Source organism: Sycon ciliatum, chromosome 1 (genome assembly GCF_964019385.1).
Source record: "Sycon ciliatum chromosome 1, ocSycCili1.1, whole genome shotgun sequence".
Lineage (NCBI taxonomy): Eukaryota > Metazoa > Porifera > Calcarea > Leucosolenida > Sycettidae > Sycon > Sycon ciliatum.
The window spans coordinates 79458516-79469840 of NC_088643.1; the positions used below are offsets into that span (position 1 = coordinate 79458516).

General features: G+C 49.1%; 1 protein-coding gene across 2 annotated transcripts in view; it reads right to left on the minus strand.

Moving 5' to 3' along the window:
* LOC135805702 (dynein axonemal heavy chain 2-like) overlaps positions 1-11089 on the minus strand; it is a 78054-nt gene extending 66965 nt beyond the window's left edge. The window contains exons 1-12 of one of the 2 annotated variants that reach the window (XM_065319788.1): positions 10412-11089; positions 7666-7815; positions 6398-6596; positions 5224-5306; positions 4888-4972; positions 4152-4280; positions 3746-3855; positions 3388-3579; positions 3058-3195; positions 1435-1542; positions 556-732; positions 126-154 (exon numbers count right to left, since the gene is read on the minus strand). In XM_065319788.1, the coding sequence (XP_065175860.1) occupies positions 126-154; positions 556-732; positions 1435-1542; positions 3058-3195; positions 3388-3579; positions 3746-3855; positions 4152-4280; positions 4888-4972; positions 5224-5306; positions 6398-6596; positions 7666-7815; positions 10412-10786 (1775 nt within the window). In that variant the 5' untranslated portion in view covers positions 10787-11089. The remainder of the gene's footprint in view (positions 1-125; positions 155-555; positions 733-1434; positions 1543-3057; positions 3196-3387; positions 3580-3745; positions 3856-4151; positions 4281-4887; positions 4973-5223; positions 5307-6397; positions 6597-7665; positions 7816-10411) is intronic. The other variant, XM_065319789.1, reaches the window with a different exon arrangement.
* Between the last annotated feature and the right edge of the window lie 236 nt (positions 11090-11325).

Sequence of the window (11325 nt, forward strand, 5' to 3'; positions counted from 1 at the left end):
AAATTATACATAGTGTTTGCTTTGTTGAGAAGTGCAATATCCTTTTCAGCAGATATGATGTCGCTGACTCAGCAGTGACAGTGGGCACCCCCATGCCATCGTACATGTACTTGCCATTGGCTTACCTGTTGTATGCATTCTGCCAACCAGTAGCCTACGGCACAGAGCAATAAAAGTAGATAAGAAAACAATGAACTCATTGGCCAACATACGGTGATTGTGATACCAATTCTCACAACAAGATTGATCTGCAACATGTACTTCAAAGTGCATCATCTGGAATATTAAATTTTCGCTTGGCACATTTACATGGAGATACGCTGGCTGGATGCAAGAGGTGCAAACAACAATAAACAGATGTGAGGGGTGGGGGGAATAAGAGAAATGACGCCTATACTCGACATGCACGTGCACGGACACTATACAGGAGAAATCCAGTACATGTTTTCTTCTTCCCTTTCGATAGAGGGTGATGACTGATGAGAGATATAGACTTTTGAAACCAGTGCTAAGAAAGGTACATCCTAGCACACACACCGCAAAGCACAAACGTACTTTGACATCTAGAGCGTACGCCTTGACCGCTGCCAGGGGTTCTAGAACCTTGTCAAAGGCATGCTCCACTTCGGTGAGACCGTGCGCTATGTGCGGACCATTGGTTCCATGGAAACACGGTAGTTGATCACGCTTAGCGGGGCCCCATCGACCAAAGTGCCGCTGCCCTTCACACACCTGACAACATTCACCATCAGATCACAGAAGCATGCTCAGCAACAAGCTAACAGGCAAGCTGGGACAGCCTACAAAACAGCATGGATAATGTTCTGCAGCACATGGTGATGAACTGTATTGTGCATGTACCAGCTAGCCAGGACCAACACTGTACACGTATGGACAATGGGGGGGGGGGTGGAGAGAGTACAGCAGGGGGGGGGGGGGGGTGGAGAAAGTACAGCAGGGGTGGGGGGGTGGAGAGAGTACAGCAGGGGGGGGGGGGGGGTGGAGAGAGTACAGCAGGGGGGGGGGGGGGTGGAGAGAATACAGCAGGGGGGGGGGGGGTGGAGAGAGTACAGCAGGGGGGGGGGGGTGGAGAGAGTACAGCAGGGGGGGGGGGGGGGGGTGGAGAAAGTACAGCAGGGGTGGGGGGGTGGAGAGAGTACAGCAGGGGGGGGGGGGGGGTGGAGAGAGTACAGCAGGGGGGGGGGGGGGTGGAGAGAATACAGCAGGGGGGGGGGGGGGTGGAGAGAGTACAGCAGGGGGGGGGGGGGGGTGGAGAGAGTACAGCAGGGGGGGGGGGGGGTGGAGAGAGTACAGCAGGGGGGGGGGGGGGTGGAGAGAGTACAGCAGGGGGGGGGGTGGAGAGAGTACAGCAGGGGGGGGGGGGGTGGAGAGAGTACAGCAAGGGGGGGGGGGGGGCAGCGTGTGTCGCCTCACCTCCTTCAGGTCATTGCAACGCTGGACAAAAGCGTCGACATGTGCGAATATCGCACTCTCGTCCAGCAGCCAGCGAACGCTTGACGCCTTGCGATGCAAAGTGCTGGTCTGTGGACAGCAGTTACAATTTAGCAGGCATACAACATGGTCAATCATTGGTTCAAAATAAACAAGCTGACATTTCACTATTATCAGTGTAGTGAGCAAACAGCACATCACCTAGCACCATGCTTAACACTAGGAAAGGTTAAAGGTTTGTGAAGTTTAAAATTGCCACAAGTTTGAGTGCTACTGCCACAACCAACACCAACATGATTAGCTAGGTTGAGAAATTGTGTAGAACACACCATGCCAGTAAGGGATAGGGTGTAACAAAGCAGTCAGGGAAAGAGAGAAGTATGTTTTCTTATGATTGGGTGAACGTGTGGAAACCGTCAGGCGAAATAGCACGTCATCGTACATTGGAGATCAGCGGGAAGAAGATGACGACGTCCACTAATTTAGTATCTGTGCACACGAATCTGCTGTGTGTGTGACTCTGTGTGTCAGCTATGATATCATCTTCTGTGGTTCCATGCCTAGCATGTACGTCTGAATCATCCTGCAAAGTTTGAATGACGTAGGTTGAGCGATCGCTCCGCGAAATATACTTTTTGAAATTCTCTTCATAGTATATCTTCCACCATTGAAATTTCGAATTTCTTCAAAAAAAGTGCTGAGAGGGGTGGCTTGCAACCTCGATATGGCTTGTTCCAGGCATGCTTTGGAGCCATCTTCTGTTGAAGTAGTGGCGGGGATCTGCCCTGCAACTGCTACAACAAAAAATGATTCGATCTGAGAAAGGGTGAGACCGCGAATCTCGGTTGAATATTGAGTATTTCAAGGCTTTTCACGACGAAGATGGAGTTCTTTTTGGAGATGGACGTCGCGGCAAAGGACATGGTGTCCGACGTCTGGCGTCTGGTGAAGCCAGGGATCATTTGTCCAGTCAGGTCGGCAGCCTAACCGTCGGTAAGCTTGTGTTTGGATCCCGTTCTGCTCGATGTGGTAGATCACAAACAATTTGATATCGCACAAATTGATCTCAGCATCGTGCGTACGGTATTTTATATTCAGAAAATCCCAAAGTGTCTCTGTGTGGCCGTCCTATGCCACGAGAAACTCCAATCAGGCTCCTATGTCCTCTGCCTTCATGATTGAATGTCCACTTCGTTTGAACAACGAACACAACAATCGAGGACGGCTTTGCAATGAAAAATACAGCTATACTGGAGCTGAAAAAAAGAAGAAAAAAACGTGCTCAGGATGAGACTCGAGTACACGCATACTCTCCCAGCAGGTGAAACGCAAATTTTTGTGAAAAATGCGTGACGCCGACTGACCAGTAATTTCGCCTGACGCTTTACTATACTAACCGCCCTCCAATAAAGCATAAATACCACTCGAGGAAGAATTGCGGAACTGTCCAAATAAGTGTACAGTCTCAGTCTGGCAGGGCGACCATCAGAAAGACATACTGCATCGCCAGAAATGTGCTGTGTGTGTGTGTGTGTGTGTGTGTGTGTGTGTGTGTGTGTGTGTATGGTTGTTTGCTGCATGAACCAATTTAACCAAGTGCCTTACATTCTGGTAGAGCTTTTTCCAGGACTTGCACACCTCGATGCAGTCATTGAGCTGTGCCATGCTCTTTGGCACGTCACCAGCAAAGACTGCAGCCAGATCAGTTGCCTGCGCACAGCACTGGATAACGCTGTTGCTCACCTACATGTACAACAGATGAGAACCAAGTTACAAAACGTAGAGCAAAAGACCGCTTTCATTGTCGAATTGATCAACTAGAAGGGTGATCTCCAAGCAAAATGACAAGGAAAGTGACACCAACCTATACGATTGTGAAAAGAGAGTCCTTGGTGACCCGTAAAGCTGGCATAGAGGAGTACGACCACAACAAACCTTGCGTAGCAGAATGGTTAACCTCTCCGTGGTGTTGTAATGCGGGCTATTCACCCAAATGACACGTGCTGTTTGTAGGATCGTTGGGAGGAGAGACGGCACTTTGGACAGAGGCGACTTCTCCAGCTTTTCACACGGCTCTTTGAGAAGCGAGAGGTACTTCAAGTTGGAAGACGCTCTTTCGTAATCCTCCTGCATTGAGAACATCACCACAGTAATGGGTAGGAGTGGTTTCAGCATGATCAAATAGGGCTTACCGGAGATACATGCACTTCCACAGTGGTTCTCTACACCAATTCTTTCCTATTCCTGCTAGCTTAGTCCGGAAACATTCTCGCAATGCCAGGATTTGTCTTACCTCCGTCTCCTCAATAACAGTGATGAACTTTGGCAAGTAATGTGATCGTCCGAGGTCCAGGATCTCACGCACTTTCCTCACATCGTGCTTCTGTAGCTGCATCCGTATGCCTGACCAGGAAATCACAAACATTACAGCGAGAATGAAATCGGTGTTTACTACAAGTACTTTCGGCATGATTACAATTTATGCAACCTGGCATGCCGCAACACATTCAACTTGGATACGTAAGTAAACACAATTTTTCTTCGGACTTTTTGCTCTTTTAAACTCAATCAAACCATTGAATGAATATAACATATTTCTTTTCTGGCCATGAACACCCTCCCTCAACTCTCCATTGACTGGATTCTATTCACCATGCTATGAGGTGAGGTCACAAATTAAGAAAGATGAAAATACCCACCGGACAAATCATCACAGCGCTGGCTCCAACAGTCGAGCTCTGAGAGCGGCCCGCCACCTCCAGCACCTTCCTGGCCGCCAGGATTTGTCAGTAGCTCCTTTATCTGACGAGTCCACTGGTTGACGACCACTGGTAAATGAACGACATAACATAACATGTACGGCCATCTCCAATCTCGTGTTTCTATGCATGTTGTTCTCGTGTTTCTATGCATTCTATGCATGATGTTATGAACTCTGTTCTATACATGCCTAGATGGGTCAATGCTTTTGTCGCAGTTTTCAGTTTCTGCATTTTTGAGCTCAAGCCTCGTACTGTACTTCTTTTTTCTATTCTGGTTCTTTATTAGTCTTGGGGCATGCGTACTGAACGGGAGAAATGTCTTTGTGCCTGCAACGCACAGCTATTGTGTGGGGGGGGGGGGGGGCAGCTACTGTATTGTAGGCATGCCGCCGTACCTAACAGATACACCATGAACATGGACAGCTTGGGGGGGGGGGGGGGGGTTGCAGTACGACAGTACACATGCATGCAGTAGTACGCGCGCATTCGCTAGACCAAAATGAACGCCATAAAGTGATCCTCGCGCTTTGCTGGCATGTCAGGAGTATCTGAAGTCTTCGCTGGGATCCATCTTAGCTCTGCAGCATTCATACGCATAACTTCGCAGCATTCACATTTCATTTACCACCACTGTTCATATCCAACCATCATTCTGTCCCGAAGTGCAACTAACCGTCTAGCCTTTGCATCAATGCTTTGTCCTTGCATGCCACCTTCGGATCCAACTCCATGGCCTGCTCCTGTGGCAAGTACAGCACCTGAGACCGGCACAGGGACAACAGAAACACAGCTCACACAAAAGCATAGACATCATCCTGGCACACACTAGACTGCGGCTCAACTGACAACATTCCAGTGCACACTAAACGGAAGCTCAACTTACCCACCCCAAGCATAATACTACAGCACAAGTCGACGTATACACCCCAAGCATAATACTAGAGTACAGGTGGACTGACGCACTCCTAGCAAACACTGCAGTACAAGTAGACTCAGCCTCACTACTTACAGTGTGGCCCTTTGGCTTGTTGATCGCATCGGTCAACGATGCCATAACGCGATGCAATGCCAGAGAAAAGTCACTTTTGATACCTGAAACATCGAGGCAGACGTAAAGATGAACAGGAAACAAACGTGAATGAGCCTGCATATTTGAAATGCGTCCTACTTCACCTCCTCATTTTACAAAGAGGCAACGTTGTAACAAGAGCTTTATCACAGCAAGGAATAACGCTAGAGAGGCAGATATTGAATGCTGTGGTAAAAAAACGGAAATACTTGAATATAGTGAGTCAAGAGTTTCCTAATCAGCTTTCATGAGACTATCACCAGGGAAAGCCGTCTCAACAATGATAAGTAGGCAGGGAGAACACTGTATACGTCTAGGGGTAGTGAGAAGTATAGAGGTGAAGTATGATTGAAGAGGTGAGCCGGAGGCGTGAGTGGTTAGAGGTGTGCGTGCTTCGAGTAACTGTGGACATTAGTGTGAAGGGTTAAGGGAGGATTTTTTAAGGTGAGTGTAATAGTTGTAGATGCCAAACAGTGCAGGAGAGTTTGAGGTGTAGGTACATGTGTAGGTGTGAGTGTGAATGATAAGTGGAGAGTCTACGTTTCGGTGACATACCCTTGTTGAGTGACAGGTTAATCAGGCTTTGTGAACTGATAAATGCAGGTTCTAACACTCTCTCGCACATTTTGGCAGTTACCTCCATTATACTCGGATTAACTGTGGGTTGCAGCACGGCTGGAAAAAATCCTTCCGCTTCCAAGCAGGACTTGAACCTGGTACCCTCTGTTTCTCAATCATGGTCTTAGACCATCCCACTATGCCTGCCTGCCATGGATGCAGTGAATGGGATTTCGGTCTTTGACCACTTTGTGGTGGGTCAGATCTACTCACCTCCCACCGCTTAGGAGCTGCATCTGCGCCTTGATCCAAGAGGGTGGTGGCGTTCCTGCGGATGCGGAAAACTGGGCCTTTGGCCGAGTCTCACGCGAACCGTGAATTTTTTTTTTTTTTTTTTTGTTGCCACAAAAATTCAATGTCCAACTAGCTAATATAATCCATTGTTGTAATAAACCATCCTACGAAGTGCACCATTGCGCCTTGAGGTATCACTTTGGTTGAAGTATATATCGATCAATCTTGACTCGAGGAACTTGAAAGTGTTGTGCAAACGTACCTTCTGGCCAATCCGTCTTGGCAAAGAAGTGCGGTGCGTAGACCTGCTGGATACGCCGCAGCAGACTCTCCACCGGATTGCCTTGCAGCAGACCGTAGTGGCAGTCCAGGTGAAACGTGGCCTTGCGGAACGCATAGTTCTCTGGGCGAATGAAGTACTGCAGCTGGTCTACGTCACGCAGGGGAATGTCACAGGACACCTGCACAAACAAACCATGATCAGCGGCACAACATGACATCATCTCAGTAAGTAACTGTTATACGCGTGGAATAGAAATTCACATCGCTCGAGCCGAGCTTCGAAACATGCACAGTGCTGCCCATGGGAATTTGCTCCGTGAATAAAGTAAGCAGCGCAGCGTTTGAGTGCACAGTCCAGCGTCTGTAGTGCCAGGGCCATGCAGCACCCGGCAAATTTATATTCATTTAGGCGAATTTCACTGGCTAGCACTACAGGTACTCCACTATTGTACTAAAGTCATGAGGAACTAGTTATAGGCTAACAGGCACATCTCAATTAAATATTCTTTTTACAATTTGGCATTCCGGTCCATGACCATTATGAGATGCGGTCATTAACCCATGACCACTTTGCGAAGCTCGAGGAACCGTATCTTGTGCAAAGTCATACAATCGTTAAAAAGACGTCGTCCATGCCCAATAATAAAAAGTGCCCAATAATTAAACGCAGATGTGTGACGAGTGGTCTCCTGGATTGTATCCATTCCATTCTCTTATAGAAACATACCATAAGATGTGCACCCCTATACATCATTCATGACACAGCTTACTGGCTCTCCGTTGCATACAGAACTGCACCTTTCAAGTCATGTGACAACCAGCCCAGGTCTAGCTTTGGCCATGGTAGTATATTGGCCACACTACTAAGTCTTACAGAGGGTTGATCACAAACACAGGTGATCATACTTCCAAGTATAACTAAAGGTGGTCCTGGACCAAACGCTGAGGTACTCTGGGAAGTTGGAAGGCTGTGATCAAAAAGGTAAGGGTGATCCCTGTTGGAAGCGACTACAACAGAATACAGTCCAGGTTCACATGCCCACCGGCTTGATATGCGCGTGAGAACTCAACGGACAGAAGTCGACTTAGCTTAAACAAGGTTATTCTTTATAACAATGTTCTTGTTTTCGTAAGCGAACAGTGTCATTATTTATCTATTTTTAATATCACTCATGTGCCCACTTACTACAAGTTCATTGCTGGAAGGGGTTACAACAGAATACAGTCCAGGTTCGCATGCCTACTTACTACAAGTTCATTGCTGCGCGGACAGATGTGCAAGCAGAGCATGCGGAGGCGAGTGTCGGTAAAGAAATCCTTCACGGTCTCATCGTGCTGTGCTTGCCACATCTCCCGTGTGTAGCCAGACAATCGGATCTGCGGCTTGATAAGCTGCACCTGCAACAAGCATCACCAAGCCAGGTTTAAAAAAATGATTACATGCACTTCAAGGAATAGCTTAGAACAGGTGTGCACACTCGGCAATTGCAAGCGACGTTAGTCTCGGTGTTCACTTCTATCATGGCATGCATTGTTCATGACAGGAGCGTCAGACGACTGCAAGTCAACATGATCATTGTCTCTTGCATAAGTTGCACTGTCTAGTAACGGAGAGTTACGCCTGCATGCAAACCGTATGCTTGGTACAATCATACAATCACAGTCTAAGTTGAACAAAACCCTGGAGCAAAAGGACGATGTACTGTCGACGGGTGCAACGGGTGCAACGCGGACGAAGAAGTCACCCTAGGACTGTGCGTAGCTGTGCTCATTGTTTTCCCTATGCTCTATGCTCTATGCTCTCAACTTCAGAGTAATTTTTAGATCAAACTGTCAGTTGAATACAGAAGCCTGAGAAAACTCTCCCAACCGGGCACCTCGGGACCATTGGATGCTCGCATCTTGGAATTGTCCACAGCTCATAACTACACTACAGCCCCAATGGATATAGTAATAACAAGTCATTCTATTCGGTCCGGCTCACTGGCACCATTCACAAGCATGCACAGTAAGAGCTGAGGGCTATGGACTTATGATCTTCTCCGTGGTGAAGTAGGTCAGCTGACTGCCATGAAAAGGAAAGTATTCTGTGAAGATTTGACTGCATATACCTACTTGCGGGCAGTGCAGGGTGCCTTGTGGTGCCCCGCCTAGATAGGTGCCTGGTTGAGGGGGGGTGCCCAGGTAGGTGCCTGGTTGAGGGGCAGGGGCAACCATGAGATGCCTGGCCAAAGGGAGGGGGGCAGATAGGTGCCTAGCTGAGGGGGAGGGGGCAGATAGGCACCTGCCACGGTTGAGGGGGGGGGGGGGCAGTGGCGTGCACCGAGTCTTGAAAGGGGGGTTTCTAGAGTTGGTAATTTTTTTCTGGAAACCCACTGTATAAGTATGTATTTGTGCACATGCGCATCCCCGAACATCCCGTCGGAGATAACGGCGAGGGCTAGGATAGGAGGAGACTAGGGGGGGGGGGGGGGGGGGCTCAAGATCAGGGGTGCAGGGCACCAATGAGCACTGGTACTGATGAGATGCGGGGCTCGTCCGACTGCTATCATCAGATCATGCCGGCACAAACGCGTCTGAGAGGGAACCAGGTACAGGGGTAGAAAGGACAGAAATAAGAGGAATGAGGAATGGAGGGAGGGGACGATGTTACATGGAAATGTTGGTAGATCTACATGTACATGTATAACCGGTAGCAGGAAAAAACGGGTACGGGTTACCTTTTACATACCAGCACTTCAAAAAGTATTTGTACTCATATACACTGTGCAAGTTTGTCATATTGAACCCGTAAAAGTTTTATAGGCCTAGCCGCCCAGGCTACACGTAGGCTGTCATCTTTATTTGAGTCAACAGTTTGGAAGGAGATATCGTCAATCATATCCTTGAACTGACTTGCATCGCGCGTGCTTGACTCAAATTTCGAGACAAAACGGATTTCTTGAACGTCATCTGGTCATCGCCAATCCAGGAGCGAACCAGAGCTGGAGATCGATCTCTCTGTGGCTACTCTCCACTGAAGAAAGAGAGAATATTGTATTTCGAACTGCATGCAAAGCAACTCTCTCTCACTTCGAAATAAGGACATAGTCACTGTACTGTAAACTGCCCGTCGATTGACGCGTATGCAGGATAACCAATCCAGTACGAGCGTAGGCACACTTTTCCTTTGGCAAGATTGCCCGGAAAAAGGTGGTTTCCAGACACCAAAAAACTCATACGGTGCACGCGCCTGGGGGGGCAGATAGGTGCCTGGTTGATGGGGGGGGGGGGGGGAGGCAGATAGATGACTGGTTGAGAGGGGGGCAGATACATGCCTAGTTGAGGGGGAAGGGGCAGATCGGTACCCGGTTGAGGGGGGGGGGGGGCAGATAGGTGCCTGGTTGGGGGGGGGGGGCAGATAGATGACTGGTTGAGAGGGGGCAGATACATGCCTAGTTGAGGGGGAAGGGGCAGATCGGTACCCGGTTGAGGGGGGGGGGGGGCAGATAGGTGCCTCCCTGAGGGGAAATGGGGTAGATAGGTGCCTGGTTGAGGGGTGCCCAGATAAGAGAGGTTCTACTGCACTTCCTTTGATCCAAAATGTTTTCACACAACCTGTAGGACCATACAACTGCCTTTCACACTGCAAGCAGTTTTCCTACACAAGCCGTCATTCACTCTCCGGCTATTTTCTGGTCTTCGTTGCTGTTCGACGATCAAGTTGCCATGGAACTCAGCTTTACAATTGAGAACTTGCCACGTTATTCTCTATCCACACTGTCAGACAATTTTCCTAAAGTACTTCATGGAAAGCCAGCCAGGCAATCCTGCTCTGTTCATTCATTCATTTCCACTACCTGACTACGGACGAGAACGGAGTGGATTTCATTGATGCTCTGGCCAACTCAAAAATGAGCTTATAAGGCTGCAGGCATAATCTCAATTGGTGTATGTTTACACGATCCTGAGTTCCCAGCACACCACATCAGGGTGACCTTCAAGGTCTCCTTACCATTTCCGCTGGAGGTATGGATTCTACGGAAAGCGGCCGCGGGGTCTCGATTTTCGCGCGGCCAGCAGCAGTTCCATTGTCGGCAGCGGGTCCAGCACGACCATCGCTGGGACTAGCCGAGCTGCTCGTGTCGAGGCTCTCCGCGCTACTACCAGTGCTCTCCCTTTCCGTCAGCGACGACTTCTCCCTCTCATCCAACTCTCCGGAGTCTCCCGCCTCCATGGAATCGTCATCCTCCTCTTCTTCGCCATCGTACTCATCCTCGTCGTCTTCCTCTTGCTCGTCTTGACCTTCTTCTTGTTCTTCGTCGCCACCTGGTTCAACCTGCACGCTCTCCGCGCCAGCAGCATCGTCCGGAGTGTCCGCAGAATCCATTGCAGGCGTGGACGCGCAACAAATCCTTCGAGTTGTTACCAGCACAAATCTTGGAGCATTATTTCAAGGGAGTGCGTGAAAGTAGTGGAGCGCATGCGGCTCAAGTCAAGGCCATGCAACGCGCGTATGTGTGTGTACTGACACTTGAAGGATATCACTGCGGTGGCAAGAAATTCTTCTTCAGCTTCATTCCAGATTGGGCATGCAGTCGGAGACGACGTTCGCCAGGTCCAACGAGATGGGATAACGTTGAAGCGTGTCGAAATGAAGAGATTCCATGAGTCTCTTCACTTCATAACGAACGATGTTGGTGCAGTGTGCAGTGTGGCATGATGCCCGATGTTTTTTGTAACCCGCGCAGTCTGTTCATCGCAGAAAAGGTGTGACTGTCTGCGAGTGCGAGGTAGATTCTACGTGATCGCCGGCGATCACGTAGAATCTACCTCGCACTCGCGCCATGCACGATCGATGTCTGGGTGGTAACATCGCTGTTGACGAGCTAGACAGAGCTACACTTGCGCTACAAAGTCCAGTCGAGT